At 38.4% G+C, this 19,928-nt stretch overlaps 1 protein-coding gene across 1 annotated transcript in view; it reads left to right on the top strand.

Moving 5' to 3' along the window:
- Nucleotides 1-282: 282 nt before the first annotated feature.
- Nucleotides 283-19,928, top strand: part of LOC104405666 (calcium-binding mitochondrial carrier protein Aralar2-like) — a gene marked incomplete at its 3' end in the record, with an annotated part of 35,652 nt that continues 16,006 nt past the window's right edge. The window contains exons 1-3 of the mRNA XM_010014433.1: nt 283-330; nt 4,402-4,544; nt 10,836-10,951. Of these exons, the coding sequence (XP_010012735.1) occupies nt 4,435-4,544; nt 10,836-10,951 (226 nt within the window). The remainder of the gene's footprint in view (nt 331-4,401; nt 4,545-10,835; nt 10,952-19,928) is intronic.

The following is a 19,928-nucleotide window of genomic DNA, read 5'->3' as shown; positions in this document are numbered from 1 at the left end:
GATTTGATACTTGAATGTCTTTGTGACTTGTTAATGTGTGCTTGTTTAAGAATTGCGGGGTTGCATAAGGGAAGCAGTTATAACAAAAATGGTGAATAACTTAGTATAAATGTGAAATGAGTAAAATAAGCATGGCCAGCTAAAGCAGTATCTAATTTATCTAAGGTGATCGTTTATTTTCATCACTTGTTCTGTTGTTTGAATGCTTCCTTTTAAATGACACTTTGACATCTTTTGTATAATTACGCATATTGATATAATTGTATTTACTTGTAGGTGGCTCAAACCAAGAGAGCTGATCCAGCTGAGTTGAAAACAATATTTTTGAAGGTATGTATAAAGTAAATATTTTACTCCTTCTGCTTAAATTTTTCATAGCTTTTGCTTCATTACTGCAGCATACAACTCTTGATAGTTTTTCCAACCATTAATCATTCACTGTATTATTACCATGTTAGACTTAAATACCATTATGAGAATTGAACAATGCTCACCAAGAAGTCAGATACATTTCTGAGTAATTATTGTATTGACTCAGAAGAAGTATTACTATCTTAGAAAAAAAATTCATTGTTCAGAGAATGTGGTGGGAGTTTCAATATTGTTCCTACATGTGGTAAGATGTTCATGTAGACACCTTGCTGTTAGACCATTTGGTAAACTTTCTTCTCCCATCCTTTCTTCCTTCTTTCCTTCCTTCAGGGTTATCTCTGCTTCTCTAAATAGTAGAAGTGTTGGGAAGACCACCTCGTGAAGTGGTGGCCGTATTTATTATTTAACTAAAATTCCACCTGTGTTGGCCTGCTGTAGAAGTACGCAAGTAAAGAAATGACTCCTGTACTTGCTTGTATATATGACAGAAGGGTGCTGTAGTGTTTTGCTGGAAATGGGCTTTCTTTGACCCATTTCCTAAATTTAAATTCATAAATTAAGGAATTGAAATATTCCTGACCTTCCTAAGATTTACTGATACAGTGTCTGTATTAGTTTGGTAGTCTGATATGAAAAAAGAGTATAGAAATTGCTGGGCCTGGAGCATGTATATGAGGTAAGTGCTACAGTGCTACAGGGGGCTGTTGCATCTGAGTTATTCCTGTGAAGGTGTTTTGTTCCTTAAGAGAGCTCATACCCTTCCAAGTTCCTCCCTCCACCTTCCCTTTCCAGCTTTGTGCCCCACTCTCCGTGTACTTTTCGCATGTTTTCCATTGTCCCTTGTGAGCTATTATTAAGAATATGTGTAGGTGTCGCTATGTATGTTGCCAGTATTTATAGTTTTATCATATACTGTCAGTATTTATAGCTCTGAAATCAGATTTTCAGTTGAGAAAGCCAGGATTTAACTTACCAAGTCCTGGAACATATATCAGTCAGGAGAGCAGAAAGACTCTTAAAAAAGAAAGGGATAATTTCAGAGGTAGATTCTTGAAGAGCGGGAGCAAGGCAGCAAAAAAGACAGGCAGGGAGTAGACTGCTGACCCAAGAAGATGGTAGCACTGAGGAAGGGAATAAACACAGTAGAGAGAAGCCTGGTCCCTTTTGCAATATGAGGCAGTGCTCAGTTGTGGTGTGGCTCGGTTGGGTGACAATAGTGTGAGAATTGTTTCCTACCTGCCTGTGGGTATTCATCTCATTTACGTTTCTGAAGATTGTATCTTCCTCAGCTCTCAGTATTGGTGGATTGAATAGGTCATAGTTGAGTACACTGAACATAACCTTCAGCTCCTTTTTCTGAATTTTCTGCTTCCCCTTCCACTGAAAATAAGATGTCTTAGTGAAGTGGAGTAATAAACTATGAGCTAAACTTTTTGTTCAGTTTAATACAGAAATTGTCATGCCGCTTACTACTAAGAAGGAAGAAGGATGAGTGAATGTGGTATGTTTTTTTGTGCTCTGCAGATAGGAAATGACCACTGTTAATTAAGCTGCTTCAGGTGACTGTGAGCGGTGAGGCCAGTACAGTTAGTTCTGCAAATTATGGACTCTTCCCTTATAAAATAACTTGGAAGTCATTCTTTCTACTTCAGTTAAGAGTTAAAAAATATGTTTGCCAGGTAGGAATGGTACTCTCTGTGAATCTTACCCAGTTTAAATACAGGTGGTTACAGTCAACTGTTAGAATATTTAGTAGATCAAACCCCAAATAAAATGTTTGCAAATCTTATTTTAAAATGGGGTTGAACTGGTTAATGCTTGACTATCTAAAATGTATGTAAATAAGTTACCAAAAAGCCATTAAGTACTATTGTATAATATCAAATTCTCTGTGGGTATAATTGCCAAAGTGGGGAAAAATACAATTGCGAAGAACCATTTTTTTAATGTGTCTCCTCCAAAACCAATAGAATTGATGTTTTTCTCTTTTTGTTATGATAATGTCCAAGAGTAACTCTACTTTTTCTAAGTCTTCTACCATAACCCCTAAGAGATTAGATTTTAGTCAAAGTGATCAAGCTGACATTTTCCAAGGTCATTTTCTATATGTAGTATAGAGTACGTGATTGGATTTGAAATACACTTGAGTAAATCACAATGACAAGAAACAGGGGGACACTGAAACCTTGTGCTGTTTTCTGTTATTGAGTGCCCTAGCAGGGGGTTAGCCTGGATGAAAAAATTGAAATATAGAAGCATAGGCTGTCTGACTTATTTGATTTGTTTCTCAATAGCAGCTGTGTTAAAAGTTTCAGAGACTGAGATTCTGAAAGATTCTGTCTCCTTGCAAATGATTACATTGAAATCAATTGATCTGCTAGTTCTTATAAAAGTATACAATTCAAAATTCCTTGCAGTGTATCAACTAGAATGCTTGCGTTCCAAGCAGTGCCTGTTGAAAAAAAGAATCCTTAAATGCTAACCAATATATTCGATATTGCTAAGGCAAGTTATGTTTTGTTTGGGCTTCCTTCTCTGAAGCCTTGTTTCTTGAGGATATTGCTGTATCTGAAGACTGTATTTATATAGCACTAGAAGAAAATAATCTACTTACTGTTACACTTTGGCATCCCTCTGAGAGTTATGTACCTACAGCAGGTATAACGGTACTCTGCAGGCACCAGTGTGGCTGTGTGAAATGAAAACTGGCAGTTTCCTTCCCATAGCAGAGCCGTAGCAATGTAAAACAAAACATGTGTCTTTGAAATACACTACAAAATAGCAATAGGTATCTAATTTATTTACTACTTCAATGTGGATAATGCTCTGTGGGGAGCTGCAACAATGGTTTATCATACTACCTTGCCTTGAAAAAAACACCAAATTAGCAGTTGTTTCCCTGTGCTCAGTGCACATCTGTTATCCCAAGACAAACTTATTTCCCTTAAAACTAACACATGGTTCTGCATATGTTGCCTGGGATTTTTCCTCTTAATTATTGTCCTTATCCATTTGGTTTTTTTTTAATTATTATTAAAAAAAATTCTGAGTTTATTTAAAATTTAGCCTTATACAAGAAATGAAGGCTTTATGCTTTGGGGGATGACTGAAGAATCAGAGTAAGGGTGGTATGAAAGGCAGTTTCATTTATTTATGTATTATCTTTCAAATATTTTAATATGCTTTTTCCTTGATGTATAACATGTTACTGGAGGCTTCCCTTGGGAGCAAATACGCTTGGGTCTGTTAATAGCTGTTTTCTGGAGTAGTGTGCCAGTAGCTATGGTATAAAGCAGGAGTAATGTATGCCAGGAGTGTTCGGTGAGGTGTCGGGCCTATTTTCTTGTTTCTGCAGTGTGCTGATCTGTCAAGGGTCTTGTTTTTTGTTACATTTTTCTGCAAAAACGCTGTTCTCTGGCCTTCTTTCAGCAGTTCGACCAAGGAGGAGTATCTGTAGATTCTCCTTTACTTAGGGATCAGCCGTAGCTGAAGGTGATGCAGTGTTCCTCCAAAACAGCACCCCCAGGTGGACAGTCTTGTGGGACCGTTGACTCCACTAGCGCTGCAGTGTCGTTTCACGGGTCTAAACCTGCTTTCTCATCCCGAGGTAGAATGGCTACACAAAGGAATCATTTCAGATAAATAAGACATGGTGGAGTATCCTGTTGCTGTCAGACTTCCAGTGAGCCTGGGATGCCACATACATGTATTCAAGCACATATGCTTCTTGTTCTACTTCAAAAAAACATTTGGTACTGGAGCATTTCTAGACTGCCGTGGAGAAATTGCTGACATGATAAACAAAAAATCATGTATCTGCTACTGTTCTGGCTGGGAAGCCAAGCCTTCAGCTGCTTGGGTACTCCCCACTTACTCTTTCCTGGTTGGGTGTAGCGGCTGTAGGTTCTTCAGAACAGAACTCTCATCTACTGCAACATAAGCCTGCTCCTGATTGGAAACTATGGTAGTGGTAATAAATACCTGGAGAAAGATGTATTTGAGGCACTAAATATTGTGTTCATTTAACAGTATGCAAGCGTGGAGAAGAATGGCGAATTCTTCATGTCTCCTAATGACTTTGTCACACGGTACCTGAAGATAATTGGAGATGGTTTGCCTAATGCAAGCACTGTACAGCTCCTTGCAGGTGTGGTGGATCAGACAAAAGATGGGTAAGTGGTTTTTTGTGGTTTTCTTTTTTTCTCTTTTTCTGTTGTTCATGTGAAAAACACAAACCCATTCTTCTAGAACAGTCTGATCCCTGAAGGGTGGTGGGGTTGGGTTTTTTTTTGTGTTGGTTCTCCCCTCCTCCCCCCCCACATACACAAAGAAATACAGTATCCTTTAAGTGGAAAGAGTAGAAACAAGATTTTGGGCTGCACGTACCACTTAGCTGAGCAAACCATTTTCTGTCTACTGTGTATTTTTAATTCACTGAACCTTTCATGTTTGTTGGCTGCCTCCCCTAACTCCTCCTTTTCTTTCCTTCTTTGAGTCTTTCTGTCTCTGTTTACTTTGTGTATCTGTCACAGACACATTCAAATAGCAATCCAAAATAAGTTTAGATGGTGTAGGAAGAGATCATACAAAAAAGTACCCCTGCTTTGTTCTGCTGTAGCACTGTTAAAGGTTTTTGCCACTGTTTTTTCCCTTAAGAGGGAGGAGGAGCACATAAGGTATTTAGGGAGCCACTTTGCAATCTTGGGAAGACAGCAGCGAAGTGGGTTGCACATGGTTTGCATTTGAAAGGCTGACTTTGCCAATAGGCAAGATTAGCTACCCCCCCATCTTCCTCCCCGCTTCTTCAATGAAATCCTAGCTTTTGCTTTTGGTGCTTGCCCAGGCAAGCTGTCTTTTCACCCGTATGAATGCATTTTTTGAACCCTACCTTTAAAGTATCTTTAGAGAAACTTAAGAATAATTAGCTACGGACTTAAAGTCTGTAGTTGTGGCATTTTTAGAAACCAGAAAACTTCAGGCATGACTCATATCGGTGGTTGCAGGGAGTAAAATGTAAGATAAATAAAGCATGACTAGAGAATGCAGGCTTCCTAAGGAACAGATGCATGCATAACTGAGAACTTTTGCGATAGTTTCTGCGCTCTCTTTTCTAAATGAGAGCACAGCTGCTCAGCTGTCCTCATGTATCTGTGACAGCTGGGCACCTTAAACCTTGCAGGTGAGTTAATGTGATGATTATTACACCTGGTAAAAGATTTATGTAGGAGGTTGTATTGATAACACTGGCATGATGGCAGCAATAAAGTGGTGGCTTCAGAGAGTGTTTGACTGAAAATGTAAAACATTTCTCAGATTTCTTCCCTTAGTTTGATGCCTGCAAAAATGGCATTTTCCGAATTGCACGGCTTCAAATCCATTTTGTAATAAGAGGATTGAGAGTATAATCCATACCTTGTGATTTGGATCTCCTTCACAAGCAGAAGCTGGTGTTAGGAAGAGTGAAATGTAAAACTGTAGCCTATGTGAACTTGTTGACAAGTTGGGATTTCATAACTTGGCGTGATCTTGTAGGAGTTTTGCGGTGTAGTGTTGAGGCTTCTAATTGATGCTTTCTGCCATGGGTAAGGACTGTTTCTGCAGCACAGACTGTGCAGTGAGAGGGGACTGCATGTTCCTAGTGTGTCTTTGGAGAGTCTCTTCTGGTATTCAGGCTGTCATCTTCTGTAGCTGCTTCACTAATAGTTGAAAGAATGGGGAAAGTTCAGGAAGGGATTAGCATCATCTCCCTCCCATTGTAACGTTTTTTGCCATGTGGCCAGGCATGTACTTTGTTTTAGTGGTGTATAAAGTAATTTGCAGAGTGATTGTGTAAAGCAAGGGTCAATCACTTTTTGGTTCCTGGCATGAAATCTAGGGATGGCAATTGTATCTACTGGTCTCTTACTGAATTCTTTCCAACTTGGCAATCCAGAGCTCCTAGTTTTAAAGTCAAGTACAAACCTGCTTTTGTTAGTGTTCGTTTTTAATAGCCTGGTACATGTTTAGATTCTTACACGTGTTTAAGGTCATGAGAGTCTGTTCAATAATTTAGCTTTATTTCTACCATAAAATAGAAGGTAACTTGCAAGAGCAAGTTAATTTTGTTACAGTGTTAGTGGCTTAAAGTAGCGTGGTTCTGAAAGTACTGCTAGGATACTTCTAGAAGCATTTATCCGCTGTCTTGGATCCCTGTTTTGCTCTGAAGAAGCATCTGTTCTTCATGACTGGTGAGCACGACCACTCTTCAGTGAAAGGGTCTGAGCCCAGAATCACTAGGGTTGGTCCTAGCACTTTTAAAAATGCTTTTTAATTCCTTCTGATTTTGGTGAGAAGTTAGATATAGGTACCAAGCGTAGTCGGTGAGAAATACTAAAATGGTTAAATCGCATTGATGAAAGGCAGACAGCACAAGAACTTCTGACTCATCAGCAGAGCAAATAAAGGGGCAAAGAGTTGGTAACCCCAGAGCTGAAGAAATCCTGAGTGTGAAGTGTAAAGAACTATAGTTATGTACAATCTCAGGTTTCCTTTGAGAAAAGGAACTGCTTTTCCTGCTGGTGGCCAGAGAAGCCTGTCAAAATAGTTGATCGGTAATAACATAGATTTTCATGTGGCTGTAGTTTGTATGAAGGAGGCTTAAGATCTTTTACTGGTTCCTGGTCTTAAGTTTCTAATTCCTAATTTTAGTTAAAAAAAAAGCAGCTTTACTTGGCTTCAGATGGATCAGAAACTCCCCCAAAACACAGTGCTTTTCTCAAGGCCTATCAGCAACAGGCCAGCCATTTTCCATCCTGCCTACTGTAACATACTGTTTTTCAGTCTTTTGTTGTAGTTTTAAACATCTGTCTAACAAAATAAGTATTTACTGCACATACCCATTTGGACTGAAGTAACTAACACTTTACTGAGAACTACTTTATGCTTTATGTTTAGAAAGGACAAGCTACTCAAAAATAACACTTGGAAATGCCAGCATTTCCTGTTACTATTGGATATAAATTTATCCTCTAATGCACCGATTTACACTATACTTAGTTTACCTAGGTTGTAGCATAAAGTAATAGATGTAGCTTCAATTTGTGTCCCATTATGTTACCATGTTTAAATTGCTGATAGAGTTAAAACATATGCATTGATTTCTGCAGAAACCTCTTCATCATTGCATTTTTATGTATTGTTACAGCAGGTAATGGCTTTTTTTTCTTTGCATGGCTACATACAGACTTTCTCTGGTGGGAACGCATCATGTCTACCTGGTGCCTAGATACCATGGGTGTGAGCACCGAAAGAAGCAGCATGGAAGAAAGGAGAGAGTAGTAACTAGTGGTTTTGCTGCACCATGCCCAGTTGTTGTGTTTGGATTATAGCTGTTGTTTGTGGATGTTTTTAAAATATCAAGATTCCAGCCTTCCTGAATAAATCGTGCAGTACTGGCACTGATAATGAGGATGTGAAGGTGAAGAAAGACTTTGACCAGTTGGGTAGGATATCTTCAAGATTGAAGTAAAATTTTGTAAACATTTCTGCTTCCCCTTCTTTGTGCTGTTAAAATCACTAGGCTTTTCTCTGCTTTTGTAACATAAATGAGCATTTGTTTAGGTAGATAAAATAACTCCTAAGTAGTATATTGAAGTCCATGTTAATATGTGCTGTTTAATGACACCTAATGATATTCAGTGAAGGGTTGTGCTAAACCCAAAATGGTGATGCTAAACTGGAGAGAAAACGTGTTACCCAGGCAACTACCCTTGTGCAGTATAGAGAAGTGAGCATATGGCTATGTAGTACACATTATTTCAGCATCTTTAAGCATTAAGAATCACACGTGTAATTGACTGTGAAAAATTACTGCTCAGTTACTGTATTGTATGGTCATAATAGAAGTAAATGAATACGTCGTTGTTAGAATAGATCTGTTGGGAATCACTAGCAGGCTAGTCTACTTAGGGAGCAAAAATACAATAAGAAGAAAATAGCTGGTTTAATTAACATGTAAAAATTGGGTTAATTTGAATTCAGCTGGCACAGCAGATATTAATGTCTCTTCTTTAACAGTCTGGCTAGAACCACACAATTTGTACACTTTTAATCTTCCTAGTAGTATGAATAATGGTTTTTAAAAATGGATATGGGGTTATTTTATCTCACTTATTAGCGGGGGTTATTACTTGAAAGTGCTGACAAAGAATGCTTCTACCAGTATAAAATCTTGTAGTAGTGTCAATACAAAGAGTTTTAATCAAATCCAGGCCTAATAACATAGAAGATATTCTTAGCGTGGTGCTGAGATTCTGCTGGGATAGGTGCCTTATCTTTTCTGTGCTTTCATCGCTGTGTTGGAGTCTGTTGGTAAGGGCATATGCTGATTGTTGTTCCACACAAAATGTGGCTTTATCAAAATGGGGTTGGCAGATATTTTACATTTTTAATTCCAAACAAACCTATTCTAGAGTCTTGTTGCCTGCTGTCTGTTTTGTTCTTTCTGTGTGTGGGCTTTATAGTCTTTGGGACAGAACTCAGTGCTTTGTATCTGTTTGCTGTTGTGGAAGTTGTCAGGTATGTAACCAATAATAATGGGTGAGCTTTTATAACCTGTAAGTCACATAGTAACAGTAAATACACATAAATGCAAAACTTGTGATATATTAGCTTAAAATTGAAGGAAGTGTTGTATCTTTTAAGATTTCTTTTGACTTATGAGAGATGGAAATTTTCTTCCATTTAAAGACTGAGTATCTGTATTCTGTCTCTTAGCAGTGGGGAGTACTGAGAGTTGCGAAGGAGTTTAAAATAAACGACTCAATGGCCTGCCCTTGTGCTAACGTGCATATGTAGCAAGTCACTGTTGTCTTTGCCAGTAAAGCTTAAGGCATGCTTATATGTTTACTGGCATCGTGAACTGTGAGTTTAATATTAAGAATACCTAGGGAGGTTTCTTTTTATTTATTTTTCACACTCCATAATAACCTCTGGTGGCAAGTTCCCAGAGCTAATTCTTTGTTAGACTATTTCTGACTCTGCATGTGCTTTTGTGTACTTTTAGTGCATATATATTGAGGGAGGTAAAGTAGAACAGCTTTTTGGCCTTTTCTGTGCTATGCTTCTTTTTTAACGCCCTCTTTTGTTCATCATCTCATGTTTTCATGTTCTTCACGGAAATCAGCCTCTGTTACCCTGTGGCTGTTTGGCTGCTGACTTGCAGCAAGCACACTTCTGTGTGACTTGAAATTAATTCCCTTAAGACAGGGAGTCTGGAAATTGCTGTGTAGTCATGGGTCATCATAACTTGATGGAGTGAGTGCCTTTTCCAACCTATTCAAACACTTTGTTCTTCCGTGTTACTGCACGCTGAATTGAAGAACCAGCTGCAGTGGGTTTTTTTGAGTCAAAGTTCTAAGGATAGGGTTAGTTTCTAATAAAAATGTTTTGTGTGTGTTTCCTCACATTTGTTACACTGAATTTTTTGCTTCTCAGAGATAAAACTTTGTTCCCAAGCTACTGCCATTTGAACCCATTAAAGTTATGCGCTTGCTACACTGACATAAAGCAGCCTCAAGAGAGGGCGATCTTAAACCTCCCAGACTGCCAGCAGGCCCTGCAGCCACACATTTGAAGACGATTTTAAACTCTACAACCTAGGCATTAAAAAAGTAGCAAAACAGAAGCATGGTTGGCTTTTACCTTTTTAAGAATAGGAGTTTGATCTCCATTTGAACTTTTGGGTGTGACTCTGAGAAATTAGAACCGCTCAGGGTCTTTGCTGTATCAAATCTCCTGCTGGAAACAATGCCACTTTGTCTAATTATGTATTTTTGCTTATTAGCTAACTTAAGGAAGGGCACCTCTGCTTTTATCTGTGCTCTGCTACTGTGTTCGTGTATTGGGAACCTGGTTGTAACAATGAATTTGAATAAAGTGCTCTTGGGCTGAGGAAGAACGTGCAGACTACTGCTTGAAATTTTGACTCAACATGCAGGACTAGAGGGCTATGATGGATGACTAATAAGTTTCTAGCAAACAGATAACACATTGCGATCAGTTCCTTCTGAAGTGAGTGGCAGCATGTAGGTCTTGAATGGATTTACTTCCAAAAGCCTTAAGTACCGACTCTTGAGGGAAGTTACTCATGTCTTTATTGGGTGTGGAGGGAGGTAGGCTCCCCCAGAGGGCAGTTCAGTTAGACATGAAAGCTGAGGTGAGTAGCCATGCTGAGCTCTTTGCTTATTTTATGTTTTGTTGTGACTTGCTGAGAGGAATAGTTCCGTGTTCAACAAAGTCATTTCGATCTAGTGATATAAAGGCCTCCTGACAGCATTGATGATAGGGCATTTTAGGATAAATCTTAATCCCTATTGTGCACATTCTAGTTGTGGTCTTACTTCTTTCGTATAATCTATGCTATATTCTATTTCAATTTTCTGCAAGCGTTTTCATAGGTCTTGTTTTTTTCCTTCATCCCTTAGATTGATATCCTTTCAAGAGTTTGTGGCATTTGAATCAGTCCTGTGTGCTCCAGATGCATTGTTCATAGTAGCCTTTCAGCTGTTTGACAAGACTGGCAAAGGAGAAGTTACTTTTGGTAAGACTGTTTTTAATTCTTAATTTAAAAATCACTACTTATGCCAAAATCTATTTCACCTTCTGTTACTGTAGAAAACACAGTGATTAGTAGGGGAACTACACTAGTGCCAAGCAACTTCCTGGCTAAGCTTTTTTAATAATTTACATGTGCACAATATGAAGTCAGGGTCATTGTCATCTTCGTGGTTTTCTTTGGAGAGCTGGTCACTTCTCTTCTCCAGCATGCTTGTGCAGGTCTTCAGAACAGCAGTGAAAGGTGACTATAGGAAGTGATTGTAAAACCGCAAGAAAGTTGCCAGAAGACTTGGGTGAATGTTGAGTCTGAAATTACCATGAATTATTTTCTGTTTAAATTGGCTGTATTTCAAGCTGGCTTCCTTTTAGGGCTTAAAACTTTCTTCTGTGAGATTTTACAGTAACAAATTCTTTATTAGCCGCCTCCCCAACCCCGAAAATTCAGCTGTGCATTGGAAGTGTGGGGTTTGCACTTACAACATGGGAAATACGCCAGTTTAAAAACTTGATTGTGGGCACTGTTTATTTCGAGATACCTTAAAGACAGCTCTTGATACCTGGAGGACTATCTACCACTGTATAATGGTAGGGGCCATTCTGTTTGGAAGAAGGATTCGCAAATTAGCAGTTTTGAGTAACTTTGGACATTGAGCTTGCACTTCAAAAAGCAGGAAGGATTTTTTTATCCCTAAGCACCTACACTGAATAGAATTGACGTTTCTAACCTGATATATTTGGACACAGTTATCCATATGTCTTGTTAATTGGTTGCTAAACAGTTTTAAGTAAAAGGAAAGTTAGGTGACTTTGACTCTTTGTCTCTCTGAAATGTGTGGTTCACATGTACTTTGCTTTTGCTATATTTACTACACATTTTATGCTCATTTAAAGAAGCTTTTACCATTTGAACTGACAAGATCCCTTTACCATTGCTCGAAGCTTCATTGTATTCCATCTGCCATCTCCAAATCTGCATTTGAAGTTGTGGCTGGTGAGAAGACTTGCTGTCTCTTCTCGTGTCTGTTTTGGTTTCTCATTGTTTTGGTTGCGGGTTGAGGTTTATGAAAGATGTGCTTTTTGCATGCAGTATTACTTGTTAGAACAGCTTTTAAAAAATGACTTTGGATGCTAAAAGATCTGAAAGAATTTCAGGAAAAAGTTCGGTTGATCATAACCTTGATGAAGGAAGTATTTTATGCCTAACAGTCACATGTATGGACAGAGAGGCAACGAGAGATGGCATGCTTTTAAATCAGAAGGGCGCACATATTTTGCAGAGGTTTTGTTCCAGTGCAGACAAACCAGGGTTCCTGGAATGCCTGTGATGTGCAGGTTCTTGTCTGCGTCAGAGCCTCCGGTTGCTTGGAGCGCTCGTTAATAATCTAGGAAGAACTGTAGCCGTTTGATCTGAATGCTGAATCAGTCCGACTTAACTTTTTAACTCTTGGCATTCTTGTTCATATTTTTCCTGCCAGCAAATGCTTCCCTTGGGGTTCGACACGGTGATTCAAGGGATTTGTTTGGCATTTGAGGTCCATTGAAGTCCTTCTAGTGATGAGAGAAACTCCTATGCCAGGCTGTATTTAAAGTATTTGAAAGAGGAGATATGCCAACATTGGCAAAACCTCAGATAGCTTTTTTAATTCTTTCCTCTCCCCCTTTAAAAGCATAAATGCATTTGTAACTTCTGTATAGTACCTTGTAACTACCACCCCAGCAAACGCCTGGAGTGGGGAGGATGTGAGAGCTGTCTCACTGTTGTGCATTCTCAGCAGAAGCAGTTGACCTTTAGACAAAGCTAGTTTCCATTTTCTATCATTAGAAAAAATGCTTCCCCCCCCATTATGAACCCTCCCCCTAGTATTTTCACGAATAAATTATTACAATACTATCCTGTAACTTTGCCACTCAGTGCCTCAGTCATGTGTCTTTGAGGTTAATTATGAGATCTTTTTCTATTGACTTGAATGAGAGTGGGTTCAAGTCCTTATCAAGGTTAGGAGACTTAAATAGGGGTTTTGTATACTGTGGAATTACAGTGTGAAAGGAACAGAAGAAAAGGGAAAGGATCATTTTTCACTATACTGCTATTAAGTGTAGTATCTCAAGGATCCCATTATAAGTCTGTATCTCGTATTATTGTTGCAGAGAAACAGCGTGGCTTATCTGTGCAGTCATTGTTTTCCTGTAGACTGAGATAATGGTACAAATATTTTAGCTTGTACCAAATGGAATATAGGGCTTCCCAGCCATGAACTTCACATTTTCTACTCAGCAAGTGATCCAAATCTTATTCTTCCATAGGTACACTTAGCACCTTTGTAAAACAAATTAATAATGGACTTAATGTCAGTGAGCTATTACACTGAATGCCACATCAGGCTGTGGATATTTAGAGAAATTTTCTGGATAAAGAAGTTCCACTATTTAATTCTTTGTACTTACATTTCATTGAACATGCTTCACTTACATTATCTTCTGGGTTGGAAGTGCCTTTGCTTTTTAGCCGTATGTTAACATCTCTGCAATTTGAAATGTTTCATTTCTTTCAAGTTGCAAGTTAACTGTACCTGGCTCTTTGACAGAGCTAGCATCTATTGAAAAGGGCTGATCCGCAAGTGGTGTGGGTATGTGGGGGAGGGTGGGAAGTATTTCCAGTTTATTGCTTTTCAAAGTGAATAAATGGCCACTAGTAAATTAGTGGCCAGTGGCTGATTGAGACTACACCTGGCTGCTGCATCATGTCGTAGATTTACCTGCTGCTGAAGTGTCAAAGCTTTGACAGTTTGCAAGGAGTTAATAAGTTTAGCTGGCTTTTAAATTCGAGGCAAAGAGCAAACCATTGCTTCTTACTGTTGAGTGTTGACAGGCACATAAAAGCTGATAATGTAAGTCCAGGGGTTTAAGAGACTTAGTAGAGTTGCTTTTTTGTCGTATGACTGTATTTTAATGCCTCATTAAAGAAGCAGAACCCTTTGAAATTCTTTACTAGATGGCATTTAAAAAAAGGTGAGATGGTTGGGTAAAAATGTCAGTGTTTAAAAACTAAGTCGTCTTAACCTCCATCTCTAATTTCTGATGGGTAAATGAAATCATGGGAGCTAACAGTTCTGAGCTGTGAATAAGGCAGTGGTGATATCCAGGAACTGGGACTTCCTGTTCTTACACCAATTCTCACAGCCTCAGTGAACGGCAAAGTAAGAGTTGTCCGTGTTGGTTTTGCTCACAGAGAAAGGAAAGGCATAAAGAGAGATGTGATTGCCTGAGTCTGTGCTACCAACTGGAGTGGAAGTGGAACCTGGCATTAAAGATTTTCATTCTGGTTTGTTTTAAAGTAGAATTTCCAACCAGACAGAAATTCTTGCTCTTGTATTTGCAAAATGTAACTGTGGTATACTGTGTGTTCTTCTGGTTTTGGTTTTGTTGGGTTTTTTTAAAGGTCCTCTAATTCAACCTGAAGCCTTTTCAAAATGGATGCTGTGCTGCTTTGAGAAATATGAGTATGCTGTAAAGCAAGTTGGTCCTTTAATTTAAAAAAAAAAAAAAAAAAGAAAAAGCAAAACAAAACCCCCCAAACCAAGCAAAAACTGAAGGGAATGGGGAACCCCAAACCAAAATTGTTGCTTGTTTAGAGTAACATCTGCACAATCCAGCAATGTATTCTGCTTTTGTCTCAAAACAACTTTGTTTACATGTAGACAGCAGCTATTGTGGGTCTCTGCCTCTGTTATTAATTGTATCGGTACAGTTCTTAGATAAACACATTGATAAAGGATACATCTTACTAAGCACTCCTCTTTGCTTATCTGATACCTGAATTGCCTGAATACTTATTTGTAAACTTTCTAAAAGCTCATAGTACTTAACAGAGGTTTAAAAAGCTATACAGCTATTCCTCTATGACAATGCTCTGATACTTATTCAGTATGCAAACAGTTATTACAGGAGTCTTACGATTGCTTTCCTGACCAAAGGATTAGGTTCAGACTATGTGAGCTAGTTCTTGCTTTTGTTTGAGAGGATTATTTATTTTATGCTTTGCCCTGTAATTGCTTGGTATGATTTGGCTCTTCTTATAGGATCGGTAATTCCTTTTTTTTAAACTTGCACAACACCTACTATTAGTAATGCCCAGCCTGGTACATTCAATACCATGCAGAACAAGGAAAAGCTAGATCTGAACTACCAAAATAAATTGCTGAGGCTGTAAACTTTGATCACTTGATAAATTGCAATATTCAGCACTTTTTTAGTGAAATTTCTGTTGCTGGTTGAAATTGGTTAGAAACCATTTGTAGCTAGTGATCTGTTAGCTTACAGCTATACAGGGAAACATTCGTTGGTTTATAAATGAGAGTTGACTAGATATGATGATCCCAACAGCAACATTACAAATGCAAATTTTGTTTAGTCTCTGATATTTGTTGTTGTTTGTACTGGATTTCACACAAATAATGGCCAGTTTTAATTAAAAGAGGATTAAAGGTAGACTTTTTACTGTATTTATTCTCTTCTTTACTATTTTGGATAATTCCATTTCTAGGCTCATGTGAATTGGGCAAGTTTGTTTTGTTTTGTTTTTTTTTTTTGTTTTTGTTTTTTTTTGTTTTTTTGGTTTTTTGTTTGTTTTTGGTTTTGGTTTGTTTTTTTTTTACTAAAATGTTATGTAACCAAGGAGACTCTCATGAAGGCACCCTAAGTAAAACAAAGCCAGTTTAGTCACAAAGTCATCTGCCATTTTAAATAATAGGAGAAGCTCCATCCTTTTACACAGTCGTGTTTCAGTTGGTCTAGAAAATACAGCTTTTTTTCAATCTTGGTTTGTTCTTTGTTGTTGGGTTTGGTTTGCCTTCTTTTTTTAAAAAAATCAGAGTTGCCTAATGACAGACGTCAGGCTGAAGGCCGAGCAAGTCTCTTGATTATTACCAAAACCCAAGGAATGATTATAGAATCATCAGACAGTTCAGGCTGGAAGGGACTGTGGCAGCCGTCAGGCTCAAGCCCTTGCAGGGCCATCAGGACCAGGTTGCTCTGGGGGTCAAGATCCAAACAAGGTTTTAAATATCTCAGAGGATGGAGATTCAGCAGCCTCTGTGATCATCTTCCAGCATTCGACCACTATTACAGTGAAGAATAATTTCCTGATGCCTAGTTGGGATTGCCCGTGTTCCAGCTTGCATCCATTGTCTCTTGTTCATCTCCATTGCCACTTTGCATCACCGTCTTCCATTTACTTTCCCATGAGTAGTTGTAGACAGCAACGACGTCCTCCTTTAGCCCACCCTTCTCCAGGCAGAGAAAATCCCATACCATCAACATCTCCCTGCACATCATGTGCATCAACCCCAAACTGTCTTATATGGAGAGAATGGAAGCTGTATTTTATTTTAACAAGCCAGGTTATGCTGTTTATCTTAGTGAAAGTGATCAGGGTTCTTTATTATTCTTCTTCAGGGCAAAAGGGGTAAATTTAGTTTTTATGCTCTCATGGGGCCTGGTGCCTTCCAAACCTGTGGTCTTTGGGCTTTGGCACTTTGTTGCTCACTTCTAAGGAGGCCAGGATAGGTAATAAAGAAATGTAAGACTGTTGCTAGTAAACTGAAGTTACGGATATCCACAGCTCAAGTGGAAATATTTTTAAGGGATTGCATCTTGGAAAAATGATCAAAACATTTTCTGTAAGCCAACTGTGTAATATTCCATGTATAAATTAATGTTATTTCCCCTTACGTCCAAGGAGGACAGAAGAAGCAGATAAGCTCGGATCCAGAGTCTTTAACTGCTGAGAGTGATGATACTCTTGGAAGAAGCCTGCTTTTTTTGTGGGGTATTTGCAGTGTTTCAGCAGAGGTAACAGAAGTGCTCAGGTATCTCAGTCAAAAATCAGAGCCAAGCAGAGTTGGGCAGTGTATGGATATGTCATGAGGAAGTGAATTCATAGTTTTTAGAAGAGACAAGAGCACAGCCAACCAGAGAAGGGGGAAGGTAAGAGGATAAAAAAACCCGTGATAACATTTTCAGCAGAGGGGTGAAACTTGAAGCTTATCATGGAGGGCACAAGCATGTTCTCTGTGATAATATTTTCATTAACGTAAAATTAATCTGTAAGACTGCTCTGTCCGTGTTGAAAAGTTTGGATAGGGCAATGAAGTTACAATCAAATGAATTTTTGTTCAGTAGCCAGTGCCTCTCTCCTAATAGGGAATGAATGCGTACTGAAGTTTTTGTTAGAATTCGTACTGTACTTTATGGTTTGCTGGGGGCTTTTGCGAGATTTCTTTGTTTTTGTCATCTTTGAAGTCTACTTAGGACAGCTGAAAATACTGTTTATCAATACTGGTCTTAATCTCACCTCTGTGTACAGCAGGTGATACACAGTGTCTGTTGCTTCTTCCAACCACAGAATGGATGTGGTTCCCATCGGAACGGAAGCAGCCGTTGTAAGTGAGAGACTCCAGCCTCCTGTTCCTCTGCCCTGCTGTGGCTGCCTCTAAGGGTGCTGGCACGCCCTTGGGGCTGTCACGGAACAGTCAGTTTTCTGCCTGGAGATTGGTGACAACCAATTCGTTTTATGGGTACAGCTGAGCAAGTATCATAAGCTTTTGCTTTCCATTGATGTGCTCCAGATGTTAGTATGTTACCTGGAAGTGAAAAAACATTGTTAATGCATCTATGTTTTGATATACGTGGAGCTTTATTGTACTTCTTTAAATTATCAGTTTGTACTACAAAAAGAACCATCCTGATTTCTGAAACTTTTTTAATGACTTATGAGCAGTGTTTTCTGAGCAACTGAATGTAGATGCACACCAATTCCAGATTGGCATGCATGTGTTGTATGGTGTCTTGTCAGAGATCAGAAGAACTGCTCAGAAGCTGTTCCAGTTCAGTGGGTCAAAAATGCACTTTTTATGAAAGCCTAACTGTAGATTTTGCACGATTGACTATAATGGCTCCAATTTTAAAATATAGAGGTAGCGGAGAGTACTTCCAGTTGGTGGGATAATTCAAGAATGCTGCATGCTCAGATGGCTAAAATATTGTGCTTTCTGCTGCTACTTCATGCTTCTTAAAAACTAAAAAATAGGTATGGAAAAGGTGAGGAAAAGCCAATTTGAGTGTAAATTTCAACTATATGAGGTCACTCTTTGGTTAACAGTAGGCTGAGGGTTAGCCGTCTTTCAAACAGATGTATGTCCTGTTGCGGAAAAAAAAAAGCCCGCCATGATTACTAGGCAGAATCTTGGGAGGAACCAGAAGCTTCCACATGAGAATATATTTAAATTGTGGCAGCAGCAGTTTATCACTTTAAGCTTTATTTTTATTTTATCATTTTTTCCCCATCCCCTTTTCAAATTGTCCTGGAATTACAGACTAGGAGGTAGAAACTTCAGCAGGCCCTAAAAGCTAGGAAAGTGTTTTGTTATTACAAATTTTAATATGAAATTTCAGATAGCAAAATACACATAATTCTGCTCTGTGTGTAATTTAGTTTTCTAAATTGGAAAATCTGCTGTTACCTAGCAGTTAATGACTATTTTTTTCCAACATTTGGAATGCAGGATCTGATTTGATAAGCTGATAAAAGAAAACAAAACTGAGAACACGTTGGAAGTACTCAAAGTGAAAATTACAGTTTAGGTAGGTTTGGGGGTAGATAGTTAGACATTTTAATTGAACTAAAATAGTTTTATACTAATACAGTACTGTTGTGGGAGTACATTTTGTGGTGCATTTTGAAATTGAAGTATTTAAGTGGAGGAAAATGTATGTTAATGCTTTGCAAGAAATTGATTTTTTTTTTTTTTTTTAATACCATCTATCTAAGCAAAACAGCTGTTAAAGAAATAGAGCTCTCAAGTCTGTACTGGAGAGTAAAGTGTAAAGTTTAGGATAATTTCTTTGAGCCAGGAGTTTGCTTTTATCACTTTGCTAGGTGTATTAAACTGCTGTAGGAAGCAATCGTGAATTCTGAAGTAAATTTGTATTCCTGGACAATTACTGTGAAATTAGCCTCTGCCAGTGTAAAAAAAGGTGTTGAGTCAGTCTGGGTTTCTAAAGTCCAGTGTTTTTAACATCTCTGTGATAGGAATAACAGAAATGAGTCCAGATGATGATTTCACTTACCCACATGGAAAACGGGGGCATTGAATTTGATATGACAGTTTTGGTTACACACAAGCAGCGCTGGCTTATGTTAAGTAGCGGAAACCCTTGCTTGTCCGTTACAATTCAGCACTCGTCCACAGCTGGACTAGCTCAATGTAGTTAAATTGGTTAAAATTACCATTTTTATTATTTGAGTTTAATTTTGTCTTTGGGGATTTTCTCTGAATTTGGAGTAACTAGACCTATAAAAACATAAGCTACCACTTACACATGCGCACATATGTACACAAAATTATCAAATGAAGTGAATTACAGGGGTTTTTTTAGGTGTTTATATGCAAGTGTGTATGTGCAACCCCGTTTTTCAGGTGCAGATGAAACTGATATTAGTCTAAATGGATTGAGCGCACTAAGGGAGAGTTTTGCACTCTTTGGAATGAATCTGTTTTAAAACAGTAGCGGTACAACACAACAGGGTGAAGATAAATTGCACTGACCAGGGCTGCTATCTTTTTTCAAATCAACCCCTCTCTCCCCTGCTCTCTCCCTTGCTCTCTCCCTTTCTTTCCTTTCTTTCCTTTCTTTCCTTTCTTTCCTTTCTTTCCTTTCTTTCCTTTCTTTCCTTTCTTTCCTTTCTTTGTTTATTTACTTATTTAAATTCAGAATTGCAGAATAAGTTGTGGTCCATGTTTTGCAATGACTTAAAAGTGTATGATTTCAGGGTTTGAACCTGTGGAAAAAGGTGTAACTAAAAAGTTGTGATAGTCGTTTGTGCTCTTACTGCTTTGTTGAGGGAAGTTAGAGGGATGAGTACTTTTCCTTTGAAATCCTTAGTAATGAAGCTATTCCAG

This window comes from Nestor notabilis, unplaced genomic scaffold (assembly GCF_000696875.1).
Source record: "Nestor notabilis isolate BGI_N333 unplaced genomic scaffold, ASM69687v1 scaffold24835, whole genome shotgun sequence".
In the NCBI taxonomy this organism is placed as follows: Eukaryota; Metazoa; Chordata; class Aves; order Psittaciformes; family Psittacidae; genus Nestor; species Nestor notabilis.
This window is presented reverse-complemented; position numbering and strand designations above follow the sequence as displayed.